Here is a 24,739-nt window from a genome sequence, read left to right on the forward strand (position 1 = left end):
CTTTCGATCGTCTCCATTCATCGATCGCCAACATTCAGGTTCCCCGTACCAAAACAGAGCCGCTCACGCAGAAACGGCGCGTCAGTCAATAGGAATTTGCATCGCCGTGTAACTAGTTTTCTCAGGTACCGTTATCGCTTATCGTTCCGATCCAGGCAACATTAGCTGTCGCGAGATATCCGCTTGATGTTCGATTACCCGTTAGGTAGCGATGAGAAAAATTCTTTCCTAAATAAAAGAGACGAATAACTGTTCATCGACGTAGAGAAATAGAAATTTCTAGAATTTAATATTTCACGACGAACAAATGCACATTTAACGTCATAAATAAATACCGACGATTGTTCGTTTTATAGGTTAATTTATTTCGAACGATCGTCGTTGGAACCGGTTTGCCCGCGTTCACGTCGTGTATTCGCGGACCAGTGAGGTACCGGGCTCGTGGGGAAACGACCAATCACGGTTAGGCTATAGTCGAACGACCGGCGGGTAGGGTCTACCGAGTCGCGTCTGTTGCGCCTTCTCTAGTTTCCTCCCCTTTGGCGCGGCTGCTGCCTCGCGACATCGCTCTTCGCGGGTGTTCATTCGCGTGTCAGACGTGGTTGAGGTAGGACGTGCGAGCCCCGGTTCTCTCTCTACCTTCTGCAATTGTAATCGTGCTCCGAGCCGTGCACACGCATCGAAGGCCCCCTTCTCGTCACCGTTCCACGTGCGCGTTATCATCGACGCATATTTGCTTTGGTTTTCTCAGCTGACGCGAAGAAACCGAGCGAGAGAGGAAGATAGAGAAGCCTCACGTGCCAGTGTCGCGTGCTTCGTTGATCTACCTTATATCACAGGTAGGTGGAGAGGGGGAAAGGGAACGTGCTCTCTCGGAGTCTGTAGACCTTGCAACTCCACGCGTGCCCCTATCGTTCCGTCGCCGTTCCATTTCCGGCGTAACCGGCAGAATTGTTTTGCGCTTTCCCGTGGGTGGTTAACGAGTTACCGTATTTTCGGGTGTCGACTACGCGATATCGAGTTGTCCGTCCAGCGTGCGGGTTGCATTCGAGTTTAGTCGTTCGTTCGTGGACTGTCACGGTTTGATTTTCGTGACACGATCTATTCGCTGGATTGTATTTTTATTTAACGAGATTGTAGTTTTTAAAATACTCATTTTTAGGGAGATTATTACTTTCCAAAGTTGTGCAATTTTCAATAGAAGTTGTAATTTAAATCGTTAACATTAGACTTGCAGATGTCGATCGCACGTGTTTTTATTGAAACACGTCGCGTTGACGATCTCATTAAAATGCAGTTTTAATTAGAATGTATTTATTCGTAGCACTACATCGATCAAATTCACCGTGAAGTAGTAACAAATAATATTCATAAATTCTGTAACTCGGTATGGAATCTGAAACCCGACAAATTGGCTCGCTTTTCTATTGATGAAATTGTACCTATGAATCGTTACGTTTTTGATTTTTCCATTGTTAATTAAAATTGTGTTTCCGTATTTTGTTTCCGTGCTGTTGCAGGGAAACCAGTTCTACACTTTCGTTTGAATGATTAACGAGTATCGTATTTTAGATTTCGAATGGTGGTGTTCGTGTTCGTGTTCGTGGTATTGAATTTTTAATAAAGTTTGCGAGTCGTGTACGTTTACGTCGACTCGTATTGTTGTGGCCTGCCGCGGTTTAATTTTCGCACGACGAAGTATTTTGCAGCATAATTTTCAGAAAGTAGTTTAAATACAATTCATCCCTTTAAATCGAATATCTATAGTCATAGAAAGACACGTGTCGGAAATAAGCAAAGTTCTTATTTAGATACGGGTCTCGAATAATGAATAAAAGATAAACAATTAGCATAGAAATTAGAATTTGAATTATAAAATGATTCTTTATCTCGTGTTAACTGCTCGATCGATCAAACGTTCGTGAATTCATTACTGTTCGTTGTTTTTCTTCTCTGTTTTCACTTAAATGATCTGTGTGTACCGTGTTTTGGAATCGTGATGTTTTCAAACGATATCGAATTGCTGATAACGCGTACGAGCTCTGTACCCTTAATTCGATACGTATCTTTGTTTTGTATCACAGTTGGGAAAACTTCTCGCTGTTTTGCACCGCACAGAACTATAACAATTGCCTCTGAACGATGTTCGCGATAATAATGCTATCAGTTATTACTTTCTGCGGTAGGAATTATTAACCGTAATTACCTTTTATCACTATTTATTGGCGACACGACTTTGCTTCCAGAATTTTTACTCCGACAAATTATAATAAATTTCGGTCTTCGAACAGAAAAGTACAAACATTGAATTAATAATACATTGCTGCAAGACTACATTTATCCCATACTGTATGAGCATGACGTAGCAGTCAACGCGTTAATTGAACTTTTATCTCTGTTACGGTTCAATTTCTACGCGATAATATAATGGGTAGAATTATACATTTTCACTTCCATTATACGCTTCTTTGAATGGTTTCCGAGTACCATACTTTAGATTCACGATATCTTCGACCTTACGATATCGAATTGTTGACGACACACGTACAAAGTGCGGATAAAAAAACATTCATTAGCCTACGAATAATTTTTCATTCGACTTAACAACCCTCCCCCCTTTACTAAAATAACTATGAATTTATTTGTTCTTTGATAAACGTTGAACGATCATCAAAATTTTAATATTTTTATTTACGAGTTCCTCACGTTGGGATTCTTCTTGAGTTCTTATAGATCTGCTATTGTTTTCCTACAATATAGGAATTTATTCGTCACGTTCGTGCGATCTAACAGATTTATGGTCACGCTATCAGTGTCGTTTGACCTCTGAAAACGTTGACTCTAGGGCTCGCAAACTGTCGGAAGACTTTTTTAAAAGAACACCAAGACTAATCCAACTTATCGAATAGAGTACGTGTCGGCGTTACGTTCTTTTTTCTTTGTTCTGTCGAGGGGAATTATTCCAGCAAAACTGGATGTCGGAATACTTGTCACCCACTTTAGATAAGAATTTTGCTCATCTCCGGTCAAGCGAAAACGGAATGCGGTACAGGATAGCGCGCAATGGCGCAGTCAGCATTGTTTTTCTGGGTCAAACGTGTGACCTTGGACATTCACGCGGCACCCAGGTTGGGAGGACTTCCGTAATATCGTGAATTCGGAGCCACGGGAGCGCATGCGGCGACAGTCACCATGGCAATGAACGCTCGTAGCGTTGTCAATGTTCGATCATGGAATTCGAAGAGACACGTACACCCACAAGGTTCAAAGACCAATATATACAATATATAACAATTGCATTTACAAAGTCGGAATTTTATCGCGAGGAGTAAAAGCAACAGATACTGTTCCCTAACAAGTTATTTTTAACAACTTCTCGACTCGTGCGTTTTGAATTATCTGGAGAACGTGTAATTATAAAGTTATGTAACCTATATAATTTAAAATCACGAAGATTTAAGGACTTGCTTCTCAGAAACTATCTATCGAACCTTGACTCCTGACCCTACGATTTATTTTCAAGCAAACGAATTTAGAGCATTTATTATAATTACATCTACCGTAGTTCGATTTTATGTCATCTGAGTGTCTTTTAGCGGAATGTTCAAAATTTTACACTGTTAACATTGTACCTACGTCAATAAGTGCAATTATACTTATAGTCGACAGCGTATATCTAGAATTAGTTCGAGTTTATCTTTAGGACGAGCCACGAAAAAGTCAAAGTTTTATTGTACTTGCTTCGTCAATAGCAGTCCAGACCAAAGTAGTACCATTAAAAGAAAGTCCAAATTGTAGAATGATAGAAGTCCCTTAAACCATACAAAATTTTTTTTCACGATTTTCGATGGGATTAACCAGATTTTGATCGTATAAAATAGATTTATGTTGCACACGGTTCCCGCAGGAAGCGAACGTGACAAAAGTAGGGCTGAAAACAAAAGGCGACAAAACCAATATGTCAGTAGATCGGAAAAGCTATTTTCTGGCCAGCGAGCACGTTCGTTGTCGTCATCTGGTGTCGACAAATTTCAACAATTATATTCCGCCTTCGTTTAGATCAGCGTTATACCCTGGTTCAGTTCAAAGCTTTGTAATATTTCCAGGATAATGTGTTTATAAGACTCGAGTATTTAGGAAAACGTAAAAGGAGAAATCGGGTTCTTTGTTTGAAAGTACTGTTTTAATTTTCGATTCGACTAATATTGTCCATCGTTTGATAAGAAATTGACGACAAACAAAATTAACTTTGTAAAGTTTATTTGGTGTTCGAAGTGAAATATTTGAAACAGAGAATAGCTTCTTTATTCTAGTTGCGATTTTATGTTTGACGTCAAACGTTGGTACGGTAATGGTTAGGTTCTCGGAGCAATATACATTGCAGGTGGAGTATTGCCGTTTGGCGAGTCTTCCATGATTTGCGATGCTAATATCGACCGCCTCGTAAACTGCGTCGCGACGCTTCCGACGTTCCAGCGTATCTGTTCTTGGGTTGACAGAAGTTTCGTGCCGGCGGGTCCTGTTGGCCGAACAACCGCGAATGTGGCTGAACAATCGGGGAAAATTCAGCTCGACGTCTGCAGCGAAATTTTCCGATAACTGGAACGACCGAGCGGGAAAGAATGGCCAGTCTCCACTCTGTTGGTGAACGAGTGGGCTGGTCGCAACTATACAGATTATGGCGCACGTTCGCGTCCATAAATCACTGGGAAATTCGTCCTTCTCGCAAAATGAAAATTAACGCGTCGACAACCGATCGAGATGTTCCTTGTTGCGCCACGTTCGAGCATCGAATATTTTTAGAAACCCACAATAGCGTCATTGATCGAAAGCAGTGATCTAATGTTTGGGACTATACACTGGAAATTATAGTTTCAATAATAGATTCGTTTTTCACGAAACTTTGACTTTTTCGTAACTTTGGTTAATAATAGCACAAGCGAACGTAGTTTATTCTGTAACAAAAGTTTCGATCATTGATTTACGGTCCTCTTCGGTGTAAAAACAACGGAAGTAGCATTCGAAGAAACGAGAACTTGCGTTGCATAAGAATTATTAGAGAAGAAGTGTATCTACGTTGGTAACTTTATACATTTTAAGGAGAAACAAATATTCTTCTCTTATATAGGTATTACCAGTATACATATATTTATGTAATTCTTTTTGCACAACGATTCTTATATAACTCATATTTTTATTACTGAAGAGAATAATATTTCTTGCATATTTTTCCCAACTCGTTCGAAAAGTAAGGGAAACCAGCTATGGAAACGTAAACAAATTCGAGATATACGATACCAGTCCATAATTATAAGTGTATCTATGGACGTAGGTCAGTAGAATGTTAACAGTGTAAAATGTTGAACAGATCGAAGTAGTAAAACAAAAGCACTATTGCTAGGAGGTATTATAGGACGTGCGACCTAAATATCTTAAATGTCAACTGGGGTTCAGCAGATGGTGTCAGAAAACTAGAAGGGTAAAGTCATCTATTTTATTTAACCTCGCTGTTCTCGCCGTTTCTCTACTACCCGAAATTAAATTTAAACTTTCCTAGGTGTACTGTCTCTCAATATTTGTTTTTTACATCTCGACTTTATTCCTCGCGCGTTTTTCACTGTCTGAAAGAACTTGAAGAATTCGTAATTTGTAATTTGTCCCTTGGCAGCGACTTTTTCGGAGATCTCTGTCGAGATTTCGTCGTTTCTTCAGGAAAAGGGCCAAAGTTCGAGACAGATAGTTATGAACGATAGCGCTGAAGTCGTATTCATTCCGCTCCAGCGACGTTCTCGTAAATTATCGACGGGGGAACGCGGATCGCATGGAAAAAGTTCGCCGGGCCGAGATTTATTTTCGCCAAAACGTTCACGAATCGCCGACGATTGTGTAACGAGAGGCAATTACAATGCCGCGCGTCCTGTCCGCAAATATTTTCGCGTTTTCGGGAAATAACGCGTTGAACGTCGATGTTTGTTGTCGAATATTCGCTGGTACTTTCTGACAGATGCGAATTGTTCGGTGTTTGGCGAAAGGGGCTTACATCAAAATTACATTGCAATTACGCAGTGCAAATAAAACTTGTGTAATCGAATGAAACGATTTGAAACTTAAAAATTTAGTTTCACTGAATTTCGACGCGATTACCGATAAGATAATCAAAATTCTGATTCGCTCGTTTCGCAATGACAGAATTTCCGCCCAAAACCCCTTCTGCCAAACGTCAAAAACTGACGTGGCATCGCGTGCTACGAAGCTTTAGCCGACACGTGACGAATTCACGGGAAGCTTGACAAGGCAGTGTCGAGCCAAATTGCGCTAATGTTCTTGCGATGATACATATAATGGGATTACTTGTCTTTGTTGTTCAAGGTTGGGAGGATTTGCACTATTTAGTGCTCGAACAGAAACGAACAGAGGCGCGCGCATAGGTTAAATAAATACATGCATCTCGGGAATATCATCATTAAATCATTCGAGGCTACTAAAATTATTTACATTCGTGGAATATTTGTGTAAAAAAACGTTCGACATGTAGTCTCCAGTCCTACTTCGTGCAGGATAATTCTTTTTCTTGAGAATTTAAGTCAGGCTTTTTGGCTTTCTTGCGCTTCTTTTCGCCCCGCGAGGTTTTAATGAAATCCTTCGGTGCTTCCAGACGCTTTGTCAGCTCGCCGAGTCGCCCGCTGTGCATTTAAATGCGTATAAATACGTTTTATACACTCGTTTACCGGCGAAAATTGTGTCGCCGGCGCTAAAACATTCGTGCAAACGCTCGCTGGCCCGTTGAAACAAAAAGGCGAGCTCGTTTCAAAGAGCTGGCGATATACACTCGGTCACAGCCAAAATCGTACGCCGCGTACAAAAATACGTCCGATGGAAAGACAAATTTAGGAACGATATAAAAGAAAAACACAACGGATTTATTGCAAATGCATCTCTATTTATCGTGCAGTAATACGAAAAGAAACGAATGTTTCGATGTTGATATAAAAATAAAATATTGGTTCGTTCTCTTTATTTCGCGTACTCGACAATCTGGAACGATTCAAATAAAAAATAGTACAGATGTTGCCATTGCACGTATGTTTTCAACAAAAAATCGTTTCTACCCTTATTTTCGACTCGTTCATTTTTACTCCAAGTTCAACTTACTCGCGAGTATCGTCATTTTGCACGAGTTATCAGCACGCTGCGACGACGATCGAAATACGCAAGTAATCTTCGCTTTTTCCCGCGTAGCAAAACATTCGCTGACGCAAATTCAATTCGAAAAGGCGCTACAATGTCCAAACGAAATGGCGTTTGGAAGTAGCGTTACGTCGGGGGGACCTCGTCCAGCGCGTAAAGAAAAAAAAGGAAATCAGTATACATAATATATGCATTGCGTCCCGAACTCTCGCGTCGCCGGGTTCGTGTTTCTTTCGTGACGCGCGTAACTATATGCAAACGATGTGCAAATTTCCGCATTCTAAAACACGCTAAAAGGTTCCGTCGCGCTCGAGCAATTTGCTCGAGGCGGTCTTCACCGCGCCGGCTTAAATAATACGTCTTTGGAAGGCCATCGGGTAAGGTTCGAAATAAAATCTTTCGGCGGTCGAGTCGCGAAACACCGGTTAATTAGCATTCGTTTCTCGGTGTCCCGCCCACGGCGTGTTTTTCTCCTCTGTGAATTTATTATCGTTACTATCCCGGGAAAGCAACACCATTGGAAACGAATCTACGCTAAACGATAATAGAATAATGCTCAATTTGTACCGGTTCATATAATTAATTCGTTTCATTTCGATTGTAAACGCGAACAGAAAACGACAGATATCTGTGCAGTTTCTTATGCTTGGAAATAAATAATAGGTAGCTTATTCCATCGCATTTTTTACGGATTATAAGTTTTTTGTATGTGTGTAATATGGTAACGTGCAGCTGAGGTTTTCTGTCGCATGTTTTACATTTACACGTTTATCTTCTTTTTCCTTGCACATTACGCATACTGCACAGTCTTTACGTGTTTCTTGCGAATGTCTGATAATTATATTCTATTTTATATTCAAGCGTTGTTACTCATCGATGATCTTGAAGTAACTGTGTAATATTACCCTCTTATGCCTTTAAAACTCTAATCTATATTCTTTTTGCAATATATCCCATAAATAGTTGTCAAAGGAAAGTCTCCAAAAATAATAACTTTTCGACACGAATATCCAATCTCCAAAGCGTCCAATAACCGAGAAACCAATTTTTCGCCAAGCTGTCTCTTCGTATAACAGTTAATTAACGAGCAGTTCGCTTTCACGGTTTAAAATTAAACAGCCTGCATATATATTTCTATTCGCATCGGTGAATAACCGTCGTCGGACACGGAGCGCTCGTCGACCGGCGAAACTGTCGCGTTTTAAAGATGCAACGAAACACGAACGCGTCTTTGAAAGCCCGACGCGAACGTATCCAAAGAACGTGGAAGCGAACTGGCACGGAAAAGTCTGCAATTTAGTAAATTGGAACATTCCGTTTCTGTTTCCCGTCGCCGCGGGCGTAACCGAGCGAAACGTTTGTTGGGGGACCTCGGACATGCTTGAATATCGTCGTCTCCTTATTAGGGTGTCTTAAAAGCTGCTAGCCAATTTCCTTCCGTACCTCGAGCACGAATCTCCAATGGAATTAACTTGATGCACCGGGTAACGAGCCTCGTTCCGCTTTTGGTCTAATAATGCGAGCTGATTGTCCGCTCGAGCACACTAGAAAACGATTTCTCGCGCTCGTCCGTGTTTATTCGATGCCCAACGAGCACGGACGACGCGATTCTAATTATTAATCGTCGACTGTGCCTACCATATGCTCATCGATCCTCCATGTTCGATTAATTTCGAGGATTTCAGACCCAACGTCTTCCGCGACGAATTATTTTGTGATCGTTGTACACGTTAGAAGTAAACATCGATGAGTAGAAGTTGTCGAAGATATTCCAAAAATAAATTTTTCTTCGTAAGATACATCAATTTAACACATATTCTTGAAATGTTGAGAACAAATTTACAGTAGATAGAGAGTGTTTGTAGCGATAACTACAGTACATATTAGATAGAATGGTCGAGAAGAATAAGTGAGATAGCCTGAACCATTGTGGCACTCCTAGATGATTTTATATGTCAAAGAACATGAAAGATATTTTAGTATTCCAAGAAGATATTCGTTGAACTAATATCGAAAGAGTCCATGCAACGACTAAACTTTATAATCATCCATAGTAATTAAGCGTTGCCTCGATTAAAAAATTGAATATTCAAGTATACTTTGGGCCTCTGTCGTTTTCATCGGAAGCTATCATTACGAGAGTTTGCGAAACTGTTGTCGTTGAACCGCCAATTTGGGTCAAGTGGGCAGAGAATTGCCATTAAAGGCCTGCAAAGTTAAAACGTATCGAAGGTTTCTCTTAGAAACAATGCTTTCTCGAACTTTTTATCTCTTCTTTCCTCGTAACGCATTTCCATAAAAATTCCTTCGAAAGCTACAACGGAATTTATTGTCGCGTCTTAAACTAGTTTCTAAGTGTTTTGGTCGGGCCTCGTTTTTATTTTAGCCGTGAACCGGTTCGATGAGTCGGTGAAATCGTTGGAAATTCTAGCTACGGTCGTAATTGGCGGACATTCTATCGGTCATCGTTGCGTTTTACGTTGGGTGTAACAGTTTTCGAGGACGCTGGAATGGGATATCAATTTTCGCGAGATTATCGTTGGTGGATGATAGACAGAGATTTTCGAACGAAAGAACCCTTCTTATATTTTTTGAAATATTATTATAACACAGAATAATTAGTAAGAATATATCCAGCATATAAAATGTAATATTGTCAGTGAAAGGTAATATATCTCAATGTCGAATGCTTTAAATGTTTTAAATATCTTGATGTGACGGATGTCTCGATTGTCTTAATATCCTGACACTCGGGAACTATTGAATGTTTTAAATGTCGTGAAAGTCTTGTCGTCTGGAAAGTTCTTTTGCAACATAAATGTTAGTATGTTTTACCACGTTTAAACGCGCAGATATAAACGTTCTTGCGCAACGTGGAATATTTACTCGCGGAAACATTATGACGTTCCTGGTTTTTGATAAGGGATCGACGCTTCGAAACGCCATTTCTCTGTAGAATTGGACGCTTCAGTGGGTCGTTTCAGCATCCTTGGCTGGTAGGATTTCCTCGTTGGTTTAACCTTATAATTGAATAAGGCCAATGCTTTATTTTCCTGGCGGATTAAAATAGTCCGAGATGAGGGAACGGCGGGTTGCGCGAAACGTGTCTGATCATGGAAACGCCTGCTTCTACTTTATTACACTACCGCCTCTCTCGTTTCAATTAAATCCCATTCACAGCATCAACCAACCTTTATTTTACATTTTTATTGCTCGCGGTATTTCATCTGCCGCCGTGAAATGAAATTCCCTCCCGGTAGGAGAAGAATTCCACCGCGACGGAGAAATTATGAAACGTTCTGCCTAGGTTTCCAGTTCCGACTCGACTTCGCGATTCAGTAATTTTTATGTTTCATCCAATGATGGGGGGATTAACGCCGTTTCAAGATCGCGCTCGAGAGCCAAAGAAACTCGAAACTGCTTGAAAATTTTTAGAAATCTTTTAAATTTTCAAAGTTTCTTTGGTACTTTAAATATTTAATGGTAAAAGACGACGAACAAAAGTAAACACTAGATTTCGCTGAAAACATCGTTCGCAACAAACAGCGTCTTAAATGTCTAAACTACCTTGGTCACCTTATTTAAATTTTAAATATCCTGTGACCAGCAGGTTGTTAAAAGTTTAAACGTTTCCAAGGCTGTCGAGGCTTTCGAGACTTTTAATCCTTTTGTGGACCGGTGCCAAGTTGTATCGGTCCGAGTGATATTCTCGAACGCGTCGCCACGAGGCAGCAAAAATTTATTTCCATGACAAACACGCGCTTAATAATTCATTACGTCGAATTAAAATTCACGCAACAAATTCCCTGTCGTTTGCTCGCGAACGTCGCGTTCTAAAATTATACCGAAAAGGTGAAAACGTTCAAGGATTTCGAAACGTTCCAGATTTTTAAAATACTCGACACCGTTAACAGTGTCGGGTCTATTTCAGTCTCGAGACAGTTCCGGAGTCGGTAAAAAGTCTCACCGTTCTTGGCTGCGTCCGCGGACAGGAGCATTAGAGCCCCCATCATTAATTATTACCGTGTTGAGTAACGCGTTATCTAATTGCGAATTTCCCGCTTTAACGACCGGAGTGGCGCGGTACCACGTGAATTTGAAATTGTTCCAATATTCCGTTCGGTTGAATCTGAAAACGTGCGCCGGACGAGAGTGCACATATTGTATTCCGTATTGCCCCTTCGAATAGTTGGCGTACGCTGTGGTAATCAGTCCGGATGCATTTTCTTTCGTCCCATTGAGCTCTCGAAAATGATGTAACGGACGTAGCATCCACGTTGTATGGTCAAACACAGTTGTTGTTACTCACGAATACAAAGCAAAACGAGATAAAACAAAACCCCTTCCAACCTGTATTCTCGTAACGAAGTGACAACAATTGACATATAACGATAGGTCTCGTACCAGATTCGGACATAGTACAATTTATATTCGAAACAAAGTATTCCGCAAATAATAAAGTTTGCATGAAATTTTTTTAAGGGTAGAATTCGATAAACATTTATATGATATTTGGAAATAGGTTATGAACCACTGGACTAGCAGAGGGTCGATTTCTCGGCCTTGAACGACAGAATTTTCCGCGAACAGCAATTTCCCGGTGATCTCGACTTGCAATTTGTCCGTGAAAAGGCAGAACAATTCGTACGCTGCCAGCGATCGATTCGAACAGCGCACAATTCCTATATACCTATTATTAGAGCCTCTCTGAACTTTGACTGTCGTCACGGACAAGTTAGCGGGATATTAAGTTAGGTTGGTGCACGTGAAATATGATTTTAGCGGGTAACTTAAGAATTTCTCGAAGTTGAAGAAAATTATATATCATCCAGAAATTCTGATTTATAACGTTAGGGGACCGTTGAAAAAGTAGGAGAAACGTTACTAATATTAACATAATCTTCAATCAATCTATCAATGTCGTGCAAGTTTGGAAAATAGCAGTAAAACAGATCCTAGAAGAAACAGAAAAGAATGGTACAAATTGTATTGATCGACAGATTAGAATCGTGAAACCGATTTTAATTTTGGTTGATATTTATCAGTTAATATGAAATGTGGAGCAGCCTGTACACCGATGCGTCGTCAATTTCCATTAATGGACCGTTCGACGAGTTCGTCGAAAAAACGTTTCCCCGTCGCCTAGTTCCGAGTCCGCGTCGCCTTAAACTCCATCTAATCGGTACTAATAGTCGTCGGGGAAGCGAAACTAGGGCAAAACTCGGCGCTGAAACGCAGTGGAAGGTCGTCGCGATGAAAGTTCTCCGTTTCCGAACTTAATGCCTCTTGACCAGTTTTCACGGTTTATTATTGATGGTTCGTTTCTCCCGGAGAACCAGGGGGCTCGTTCGATCACGTGCCTACGGCTACAGCGCAACTTTCTTTCGATAAAAGATTTATTATCTGCTAGATAACGGGCTCGATGCATTCGTTCGGAGATCCTTAAAAGATATATTCATTACTCGTTTTCAAACTCGATCACTCGGACCACTGTCGAACGAAAAGATTAATATTAGCGTAATAGATGCACAAAAATTGCTAAGTACTCATAGTCTTTGTTTTTATGAATATTCACACGCAACGACGTTACTGATCTATCGACCTTCTCTGTGCGTACGATTAACAATTTTACCGTAACGACATTGTTTATGCCCCAATTGCATTTTCGACGAGTCATCGTTGCTTTGGAACGTTTCACATTTGAATATTTAATTTCTAAGCTGGTCAAAAGTAACGAATAATTTCCTTATAGCGCGATACGATATCAGTTTGAGTTTGCCTTTGCATCGATCGATATTTGGTAAAAATTTCTATTCTCGAGTTGAAAATTCACTTGGCGGGGATTGAAAATTTCGAATCAACGTGATCGTCGACTTATTGGCTTTCTTCCGCGTTGGATTAACAGATTCCCTATAGCGTGGGTGTTTGCGTTGTAATCGTACGGTATCACGTGCACGGAATTGCTCGATCACGACCGAACTTTCGGGGACCCGGCGAGAGTTTCCAGCAGGTTTACCAGCGAGCCCTCGGAAGCTGCGGTGAAATAGCTGAAGTTGCTTCGATTAATTCTCGTTTCTCCGGTGCAGGTAGTTGATGAAGCGCCGTCGGCATTGGTGTCCACGTATTAAATGCTCATAAAACCGAAGCACCCACTAACTAAATTTCTCTACCCCGGTCGCGAGCGTAGTTCCGTAGTTCTCCCTTTACTTAATGGTTACTCTAAATCGAGTAAAAAACTGGAACGTTTCGTTTTTTCGGAGTTTGCTTTTTTACATTTCGCTCGATAAACCTGGGACGAGCTCTTAGGTGCGCGAATTTCCTAACGACCGCGTTGGCCCGAATTTCCGCGTTTCACGTTTTTCGAAAAACCGTGTCGTCGATGAAAAGTTTCCCGCTGAATTTATTTTCCTGGAAAGTCGGGATTCGCTCTCCGCGTTATTTCACTCGACGAAACCGGTTTGATCGGTGATTATAAAATAACAAGATGTTATTATTCGCGTTACAAAAAACCCCCAACTTTAAAAGTCCATCGTTCGAGAACCGGTTGAGCAAGAGACGTTTCGCGATCGACGTTGCACAATAATCAAAGGCAGCGCGTTCTACCTACTCTTAATTCGCCATTGTTCCGTTCGTCGCGTCAGTACGTTATTGTTTCACGTACGCGTTTCACAATCGAACAAGAAATCATCGCCGGGCGTTCGTCAGGTGTATAATTTCGAATTCCATATCGTTCTTTCAAATCAGATTAACAGGTGGCTGCGTGATTGCGTAATTAATCAGAAATTGGATTAACCTCGTTCGCGTCCAAACAAAGAAACGCGATGCTCGGGGACAGTTTTCGCTTACTAATCGTCGAGGTATGACCCGCAGCTGTTTGTTTCTCTCATCGTTGCAGTGCGTAGACGTATCGCGGGAACAAAGTGCACCGAATCTGATACGATTTATTTTGTTCGAACGCGTAATTCTCGAGCGCGCCTTTCCATTCTCGTTTTCTCGCGTTTCGATATTGCGTTTCGAAGCTCGTTAAGTTTAAATAAAATTCGAAGACTCCTGGTGTCCCGGAATATTCTTCTTTGGGTAAATCTTTGTTTTCGACATTTCTCAAATCATTCGAAATCGAGTTTCATCGAGTTTGGTGCAGTAAACTATAAAATCTTGTAACTTTTCAGACATACTTTGTCGAGTATTAAGTACGTGTTTGTGTTATCATATATTACAAACGTAACCTTGCAGCTTCGTAGTAATTATTTTCAGTGAACGTGCATCCTCGAGAAATCAAAATTATCTTAATTGCATATGGATATCGAACGGATGACTAAAACATATGGCACGATTGATTAAAAAAGATTAGATTACGCGTATCGTTCACAAAAATTCGAGCCTGCTGGGGGGATAAGATTAAAGAACTCAGTCAATACATTTATCTATGCATTGGTCTTTAAATCACATTTTCAGTAGTCGTATTCTCTCTGTTATCATTTTTATTTTGCAGACATATTTTCATGCGAAACCAGCGCGTGTACCCGTGTCTCTGTTTCCCATAATGAGAATGAAAGTTAGTCAAACTCATTGTACAATCACAGTACTCAATAAATCCTCATTACCTTTCAAATCTTTTGAATCAATGAAAGTTGACGTGAAACTATGATCCAACAAGTTCGTACTTAGGTTTTCTCTTGAACTATTAACTAACGATGTAGCAACTCGTACAAACAACATTCGTAACTTTGAAAAGTGTAGTCGTCGTTATGCTCGATGTTGACTCATTGTACGCTAAATCGTTACGTCCGTGGCCCCTATAACGCTAGACCTTGGCTATTGTGCGTGGGATATTGGAGCAGTCACCCCCGCCAGCATTCCCCTATTGATGCTCTGTCTTGTCTTTCAGGTTGCGAAGCCAGTATATACGAGGAGGGCAGGGACGTCGTTCGTATCGAAAAAATCGATTCGCGATACGCGACACGAACCGATCGAGGAATGAGCATGCCACGGATGCTGCACCAGGAGCCCGGATGGAAGATCGAGCGCAAAGGTTCGGCCCTTCTGTTGAGACGGGACAGTTCCCATCCGAAGACGAGTCGCGTTTACTTCCGTTGCGACGTGGAGGTGCGCGAATTCGAGCGCGACGAGGATTACGCGCTCGAGGCGGAACCGGAGGCAGCTGCCAGTCCCCTGGCGATGTGCGCCAGTTGCTTGGCGGCCCTCTGCGTGACGGTGATTCTACCCTGGCTGCTGATAGGCGGTTAAAGGCCCCGGGGAGCCGCGATCTTTGGGGGGGATGTCAACCGGTTGTGCACCTGTGACACCTGGACTCGATCGAACGTCGGGACAGTTTCGACGCGCGATACACCAGAGACTATGGACCTCGAATACCTATGGAGGCTCGAATTCGCACGGAGATCGAACCAGGACGCCGATCGAGGAACCGCGGATCGAGGATTCGGGCGGAGATTGGATACAGTTCCTAATCAGTGATACGGGGCGAGATTTTCGGCGCGCACCTCCGCATTGTTTATGAAAATGATCCAAAAGTTTTTGGGGAATTGATAAACGACGCGAGGTAAGGGCTCTTGGAGGCGTTCCAAGGTTTTCAGGAGAAAGAATTCCCCGGGGGATGCCACGAAAGGGTGTACGTCGGGGTCTAGCGACAGTGTACACACAGGTCGTTGGCTCGATCTATGGTGGCGTGTATGACTTGGCAGTTATGTATTAGGAATGAGCTAGTGTCTGCCAGGCAAGATGGCGCGGCTACCAATTTGCTAACGTTGACTACGGGGCTCCGTGACGCATTCTCTGTGATTTTTCTTCTGTGAACCTTGCAATATACGCACTGCCTTGTTGCATCGAATCTGAGGGAGAAATATAAACGGTTATGGGGGTGGTCGCAAGAATCTGTAACGCTAAGGTTGATGCAAGAGGCGAGGCAGTGGTTATTTGCTGCGTTAACGATCTCATCGATTTCTATAATCTTAAGTGAATTATTGGGGCTGCAAGTTTAAACTAATATTGTATCATATATGTTAATGTAATTATTTAAAAATTTATGTAATCCTCCATTAGTTCATTACTTTAAAGGAAAATTGATTTCGATTCACCAGTTTAGTAAAACTCATTAAGTAAAATAATTCGGTTGAGATTGAGAGTCCAGTTAAGGGTTAAGGGGAATAGATTCATCTAATACTATTTAATATTTATTATAGCTAATATATTTTTTCATTTGTTTCAAAGATTTTCGTAGAATTTAAATTGTATATATGGGGAGAAAGAAAAATTAGTTTTGAGTTTAGAACATGGGTTAACAGGAATCATCCCTTAATTATAGGTTGGGGGTACTCGATGACCTTTTCCCCTCAGAACACTTCAATCGACGAGGTTGTTGACATGGTAAATAATTACCGACTAAAACTGTGAAATGTTGAATAGTTTATGTATTATATCGATGAGAAGGGTGAGGAACGTTGCAATAATCGTTCGAATAGAACGTCAGCTTTATGTAACCAAAAAGAAAAATTTTATTTGGTGAAGATCGTGGGAGAATAGGTTCGAAAAATAAATTTATTATACTCTTTTCCGAGTGAAAAGGAGTGTCGCAAGTCCCCCTCTTTGGCTGTTTATGAAAAACATCCAAAAAGTTTAAAAAAATACCCGGCATGAGGTTATGTGTTATGAAGTATATACATTTGTACGTGCAAATTATGTTGAATAATTTATACAAAACGAATGTTGGAATGACTGTTTAAACGGAATGTTAGTTTTGTGTAAATAAAGAGAAAAATTTTATTTTACGAAAACTGTAGATATTACACTTAAAAAATATATTTATTTGATCTGTTTTGTGGACCGGGTTCATCTTGTAATAGTAATTCGCGTCGTTTAAAGGGCGTTATGGCTCGTTCCATACTACCCCTTCTGCTTCACGATAATACCTCTAGCGATGGCGCGGTTGAAACGCTTGATAACGTTAGTATACACAATCGTGTGACACAGATGCTCAGAATAATTATACAGAGAAACGTAAAACAATTCAAGTCTTTTTGGAAGACTTCTGCTTTCAAAATCGTGCAAAATATTATCAAACTTTTGATTGTATCCATCCTGGTGCAAGTAATTGTTAATAATAACTGTTATTTACAGATGCTTGGTGGTCATAGTGTTGTGTTAAAGCCACAATGGTGGAAGGACGAAATCAATCTTCGAAAATAGACACACTATTGCGTGACTAGAATGGCCAGTTATATTGGGTTAATGACAAATGCACTATACACGTTTAGTCCATTAGAATATGTAAAACGTACTCGAATATGCGTACAATACATTGAAATATGCAGGATATGCAGGACAAGCAACATTCTGCGTGATCTAATAATTTGCATATTCTGGGGTACTCGCTGTGTTCTACGTACACCCACGTCACACTGTTGTAGCAATGCCATTTAGCGTTTCAGTCATGCGACAACTAGAAACGCACACGTGAGATAGAAGGGGTAGCATGAACAGTGCCATTCGACCCTCTATTTTATCTCTCGGGCGAAGAAGTCGATGTTTTCGAAAGATTGCAAATTAAGATCGAAAGAACTGTCGAAATTAGTTAAAAAATAATTAGTCAGGGAGACCTGGCTGAGAATCGTGTTTAAATTCCAGGTGCAAAAGGGTTAAGAGTAAAATTCGCGCGCCATATTTTCGAGGATACGTTACGATAGAAAGAAAATTGATTTTCGCAAAGTTTGGTGAGACGATCCGCCCTTAAAACGGGTAGTTTCCTAGGAACGAATTCTTTCGAAGTTGTAGACTCGGACGCGATTGGAAAAAGGCAGTCCGGGGTGAACGATCGTTTCTGTATCGAAAGAATTACGGGACCGTTTTTATATTTATTCGCTGACCCGCGTCGTTTCCCATTTGGAATCCGTTCGACGCCGAAGATAGATGTTTCGAGACAAAAACAAGCCCCCCCCCCCACGGAGGGGACTGGATGGTGGTCCAAGTAGATCTCGTTGAAAGTCGAGGGAGAAAATGCGCGCTGTGTGGACTTTCTGCATAGATACGCGAAACGAGAGGAACATCAAAGGAGGACCGTTCGTGTATATACGTTGGAGCGTGCATAAACCTCCTTATCCGTTTGATGGTATCGACGAATCCTACGACCCCTGGAAACGGAGGAGACCCTGTGCCAAACGAGAGAGTAATACTCGAGATACTCGCGAAAACCTTTCAAAACCTGCAGTCTGCTTACGTTGCACGCGTCGTTCCTTTGTGAATATTTGCCAGCCTGCCTCGTCCTGGATGCTCGTGCATGCGTGCCCCGCGGAGTGTCCCGAAAATACGCGGGCACAATGCCGAAAGAATTCCGCTCGAAAATATCTGGTGGAAAAAGTGGAATGGAATTCTTTTTCTTTTTTTTTCTCCACCCTCGCGATGCTTCGTTTACGAGGAAATCGATTCCGGGAGATGAGCGACTGGGCACACGCATGCTCCATTCGAATTTGACGGATCTCCGTACGGATGTTTGTGCAAACTACGCGCGAACGATAATTTATGATCGGAACGACTATTCTTTCGTAATGAAATTCGCGCGGTTCATCGACGCGACCGCGGATCGCTAGAATTAGCGTTTGAAATGTTTGACAACGAATCCTTTTGTTTTACGCGGATCGGGATTATTATTCGCAGGAAGCCATTTTCTGTTCGTTACTGGTAAATGAAAATTGAAGGAGTAATCGCTATAGGGATATTTTGTAGTATGGACAATAGTAATGAACGTGTTAACGCTAAACCTTCCACGACGCTTCTAAAATTTTGTTTAGAATTTCCAACATATAATGGTATTTTAGCGACATTTAACTTCATGAGTTTTCTTATAGTGTAGGAAATATATAGCAAAGATGGAAGGAGAGGATTTCCAGTTTTCACTGCTTAAAACGGTCTAACAACGCGTATTAAAAATAGTCAAACTTTACATGTGTGCAGTTCCGAAACTACTAGTGCTTTATCTATATTTGAGCCACTGTTAGAAGTGGCAAGGCTTCCCCTTTAAAGTGATTTTTGGTTTTTAGCAATCCGACTTCCCGTTTCGAAGATATCGTAATTTATATAAAAGGGAATGTTTTCAATTTCCACTGCCTCTCCGTGTTCGCCTTACGAAAGCCTATCAACGCGTATTAAAGATACTTAAATTTTAGACGCGTGTAGTTCCGAAACTACTAGTGTTTTATTAATAATTGAGCCATTGTTAGAAGCGGTAAACCTTCCCCTTTAAAGTGGTTTTTGGTTTTTGTCGATCCGACTTTCCGTTTTCGAGATATCGTAATTTATGTAAAGGGGTAATTTTTAGAAAATTCTCTTATGGCGCTTCCCGTGTTAAAGTAGACTACCAACGCGTATTGAAATTGCTAAAACTTTAATTACCTGCAGTTTCGAAATTATTAGTATTTTCTCCATTATTGAGGCATTGTTAGCGGCGGTAAGGCTTCCTCTTTGAAATGGTTTTTGGTTTTTGTCGATCCGACTTTCCGTTTTCGAGATATCGTAATTTATGTAAAGGGGTAATTTTTTTAATTTGACTGTCTCTGTCTCCGTCTGACGCGTCGCGTCGTACCTCTTTGTCGCAAGTGACTCGTGACCGAGGGACCTAGTTTCGGACGTAGTATTTCCAAGAATTTACTACGCACTGTTTACTAGTGTCACGCGCGCGAGTCCATTGATCTGAATGAAATGTAAACAAAGCTTCGGACCCTTATATCTCCGTAACTAGCCACCGCATCGACTCGAAACTAAAATCGCTATATCTTCGGAACTAATTACGCTATCGACTGGTACAAACGCTCATTTTAAAGGGCATTTCATCCCCTATCCGATGACTATACCAACTACTATATTTTATGTTATCTTCTTTGTTTATTTTGACATTTACTTTGACGCTACATACCCAAGGTAGTTTCAGCAATTTTTATTGATTGTACGACTGGTGTGCGATGAAACCGAATAACAAATTGTTTATTTAATTGAAAGTGAATTTAACTTTGCATACAGGGTGTTTACGCGATTACTATCCCAGCATTTTTTCGTAAATAATTGTTTTCTCTGGAACTAACTATGGTATCGACTTGAAGCAAAGTTTTTAAGGATGTTTTAACTTCTATCCGATGAAAACTAAGAAATTTCGATGTGGTTTGTAAATTTTCTGTATGAAGTTAAAGTACTGAGTATGCACATTCTGAGTAGAAGTTTTAGATATTTTTGTACAGATTTGTATAATATGCGACATAAGAGAGAAAGGTATCTTACGAGTAAACCTCAAAACACAACTTTCTATGCAAATAATACAAAAATTAGAATTACGTTGTTTCTTAAAAGAGAAAAAGAAAGGTTATAGTAGAAGTGTCGGTAGGTTCAGTGTTGAGCAACGTTTGATAAATCAGCATATCTTTGCAAACTAAAACCATACGATAAATCATATCCTTTCGTTGACAAGAGTTTCGTGGACGAAATCGTGTTCAGTGATTCGACATTTGCAGTTTTGAATTCTCCGGTTCGCTGTCGGCGTGTGCCGCGTATTTTGAAACACCCTGTGCACACATATATTTTTTCTTTATCGATTCTCCGTTTAACAGGGCAGCCCCGTTATGCCCTGTTCAGCCAGAGAAATGTAATCCGCGATATACGTGGCTTTGTTCGAACGGTTTCCAGCGATGATCGTTCGGTCGAGCGGCTCCCGTTCAACCGTTCGCGTTCGATTCTCTCGATCAATTAAGTATTTTCGAAGCACAGTCGGCGGGGGAGGGGTTTAAAGCCGCCGGGTAAAAGCTGATAAGTTCTTGACGCGAAGTCGGCAAATGGAAAAGTTTCTCAGCCGCGGAAATCCACCGTTTAAGGCGCAGCGGATCGGGAAATCGGGCCAAGTTTCGTGCTCGAAGACTTCCGATAGCGGTTCGTTGGTTCCTTTGAGGAAAAACGGAGGATATATCGGACAAATTTTAATCGAACGCGAATCTCTGTCCTTCGAGGGGAAAAATGTTTCCCCGAGCTGTATTCCGCGAAACGCGGCATCAAAAAAGAACGAACTCGAGCCGGAATACAGAGGCTGGTCGAATAAAATAACTTTGAGAGGACTCGTATGTTTTATACGTTTCGATTCGTTTTTATTCGCAAACCTTTAGAAATATTCCGTTCGTAGTAACGAAAGGGACTCCCAACGACGAATCGTATAAAATGTATAAATCCGTTTGTGCCAGACTGTGGAGCTCGCGGTCCGTGGAGTTAATTTCAGTCGTTTTTTCCGCGTTTCCGTGCAACGCGAACAAGTGTTCCGTGAAAAAGTCATAATTAGAAGGTTAACATGAAATAAGCGAAGTCTGCTTATTTCTAGCGTGCTTCACCTTTGCGTCGTTGTAGTTTTTTTATTAGTTATTTATCAGTTGAAGTAACGATAAACGGTAATGTGTATTTCCCTTTTAAATATCATTATCTTTGTTGTTGTCTGTGCAATTATCGAATTCAGTTATTTCTGAGCGAAGGAAACGTGTCTCTCGAAAATTAAATAGTTGTTTCTTCCGCATATTTTTGCATCGTGGCTCATTGTACCGTACTCTGCCTCATTATAATTTAATTCTATGTTATTCAACATTCTTTGTTTTCCCTCTCTAAAGCTAGGAAACCCATTGTACTGGAGTCTCTCGCACGTCATTGGTTGTATAATGCATGCCGGGAAAAATAATGATTTTTAAAAGGGGAAACTAAATTCCACCTACGATTAATTAACTGCGATTGAATCGGTTAACCCCGCGATATTATGCCTACACGTGATTCTCGTTAATACCAGGTAACTTTAATGGTGAAAATAAAGTTTAAACGGTCGGAGAAAAATAATCGCGCGCTCTTTACCACGGTGGAACGCAAATAGTTTTCTACTTTACAGTTTATTGACGATTAGAGGGCAACACACAGTTTATGGAAATTGCGAATAAAACGTCGGCACGAGCGCGTGTGTGGAGCATCGCTATAGCATTTCAGGGTTAATAGCGAAATGCCAAGTGTATCGATTAACTTTTCTCATGCAGAATGTAACGTGAATTTCATACGATATTGTCGCGTTTAAATATAATATTTCGATTTCCTCGACGAAGATAAAACGTGCATCGAGCATTTAGGTTCTTTTTTTTTGAATCCAGATAGCCGAGAGCGTAAACGCGAACGTATATTCGGTCGAGAAGCAGTCTCGTGGCAAAAATAGTTTTTGGGGGGAAACGCTCCGTTACGATACGACAATCTGATCGTTTTAAGAGGGGAACACGTGTGCAATAAAAGATTGCCTTCGTTCGCGAAACACGTTTCGATTAATGACGCAGATTGTTACGTTCGCGGACGATCGATAAATTTACACGGATGCAGCGTATATATGCCGCAGAAGCGTCATCGATAAATAATCCTGTGCGCGCGCTTGCGGAATTTTGTTGCTTCGAACGATAGACCGAGAGAGAGAGAGAGAGAGAGAGAGAGAGAGAGAGAGAGAGAGAGAGAGAGAGAGAGAGAGAGAGAGAGAGTGAGATGTTTCTAAATATAAAGCGATGAATTGACTGTGCGTGTATGACGAGAGTTGTATATCAGACGAATGCAACGAGATGCAAAGTTACCCTTTGTCCTGATTAGTCGATGTAAAGTACTATTTGTTTATGTTTCTAATAAAACCTCTGACGAGTTACGAAACGGTGGTTATTGCGTTTGTCGTCACTATCTGTAATTATATCATCCTCAGGATACGGAACTATAACACTGAACATAGTTTATTTTTCGACCAAAAAGTCTCTTTTAAAACCTTTGCACTCCGAATTAAATTTCAATCTTGTTACCAGTTGCTCCCAATGCTTTTAAATGTTTTATTTGAAATTTACGTTAATTAAGAAATATTGTATTTTGTAATTTTCAAATGTATATCTCTTTGTTTTGGACTTGACAAAATGTCGAGTGGGACTCGACAAAGGAGTTCCTCAGATAAAAACTGATGTCGAGTCACATTCGACACAGGAGCGCAGAGGGTTAAAACCTTTGCGTTTGGGTGCAAAATAATCGTCGAAAGAAACGTTCGGTGGGTTGAAATTTAAAAACCTATCCTTTGACGTTTGGATAAATGTATCCGCGTGCTTATTTCCGTGGAAATTATATGTTTCCTATGGACACGACGGTGCAACGACCGGTGTCAAAATATCTTTGACCGTTGTAAAATAATGATATATCCGCGGTCCGCAATATGGCGCGAAACGACTTCGCCGCGCCAGTCCCCGTAGATCATCACGCTCAATATCGCATTTTAATGCAGTTGTTTAATAAATTAAAGGTTCGAAATGCACGGTATTTTCTGGGACAACCTGTAACATCGTAGTCGAGGCACCGAATGAAAGTTTAATCGCGTTACCTAACCGAGCCCACGTAACGCTATCGATACCGTTTGGAAACTTTCCACCAATCGATCCAGCGATTTGCCAAAATTTCAGGGTGGGGGGGGGGTGGTGGGAGGGCCGTACGCCCTGAGCGTTACGCGGCAAGATTTTTTCGTCGAGTTAAATAACGCCCGGACGACGGGAACGAAACGTTCGAAACGATAACAGCCCCGCTTTTGTGTCCCGATTTCAAGGCAAACAAACCTCCTTTTATTTTCATCGGTGTTGCTACGCGCTGGAATTCCAGTCGATATTTTCGCGATACAACAAAGGACGGGCACGAATCGGACACGAGCCGCCCCAGAGGGTGGGGAAAAAAGCTGTCGGCATAAATTTCTGTTGGCTGCCTTGCATTTTGACGTTTGACCGCGAAATATGCGCGCATCCCCTCCCTCCCCCTCGAGCCCTCGTCCCGTAAATCCCGTTGAAACGCGCGAATTTAATTTCCCGGTTACCGCGGACGCATAAATATGCATCGCTCTGTGGTCTCGCCCTTTCCTGATTTATTCGCGATTACGCCGGAATGAATTTCACAACCGTTTCCGGGGAATAGCGACAGAGTGACAGGCGTTTTCAAAGATCTGAATGATAATCGCGGTTACGGGTGACAGACATTATCGAGCAAACGCGTTCCCACGCGTGCTACCAGCGACAAAGGGAACGTATTTAGGACGGCTGATCGAAATCGTGCTAATTATTAACAGCGATCATTAAGGGGGGAGCTTCGTGCAAAGTGGTAAAACGAGATGCGATATTTGGCAATTTTTTTACAGCATAAGGGCTCGATGAAACTTTTCGCCAATTTCCAGGTACATTCTTTAACGTTTCAAGGTGTAAATATTTTTTTTTCGGTATTGTTTTATAAATTTTGGGTGAAATAATAAATGTTATTCCTTATGTGCAGTCTAGCTGCTAAAATAAAGATATAAATATTTTTTTTTTGGTACTGTTTACCGACTTTGGACGAAATAATAAATGTTATTCCTTATATGCAGTCTAGCATTTTGTTCCTTTGACCCAGAATAAAAAATCGAATGAAATTTCATAATAGTCAATCATAATAACAATCATAATAGTACCACCCATCGTGTGAGCTAACATTTTTTATAATAATAATTATT

General features: G+C 41.0%; 2 protein-coding genes across 4 annotated transcripts in view; both read left to right on the forward strand.

The window, feature by feature from the left end:
* Positions 1–24,739, forward strand: part of LOC122405506 (sestrin-1) — a 214,972-nt gene that overhangs the window by 47,466 nt on the left and 142,767 nt on the right. The window lies entirely within an intron of this gene.
* Positions 528–19,012, forward strand: LOC122405514. 3 transcript variants are annotated; one of them, XM_043410327.1, is made up of 2 exons: positions 528–839; positions 15,077–19,012. In XM_043410327.1, the coding sequence occupies exon 2, from the start codon at positions 15,166–15,168 to the stop codon at positions 15,433–15,435; it is 270 nt and encodes an 89-aa protein (XP_043266262.1). In that variant the 5' UTR covers positions 528–839; positions 15,077–15,165; the 3' UTR covers positions 15,436–19,012. The 3 variants fall into 3 exon arrangements, with proteins under 3 accessions (XP_043266262.1, XP_043266280.1, XP_043266270.1); XM_043410345.1 differs by lacking the exon at positions 528–839 and adding an exon at positions 13,066–13,274; XM_043410335.1 differs by lacking the exon at positions 528–839 and adding an exon at positions 13,475–14,265.

Source organism: Colletes gigas, unplaced genomic scaffold (assembly GCF_013123115.1).
Source record: "Colletes gigas isolate AHSC1104 unplaced genomic scaffold, ASM1312311v1 Colletes_gigas_Sc00001, whole genome shotgun sequence".
Taxonomy (NCBI): domain Eukaryota; kingdom Metazoa; phylum Arthropoda; class Insecta; order Hymenoptera; family Colletidae; genus Colletes; species Colletes gigas.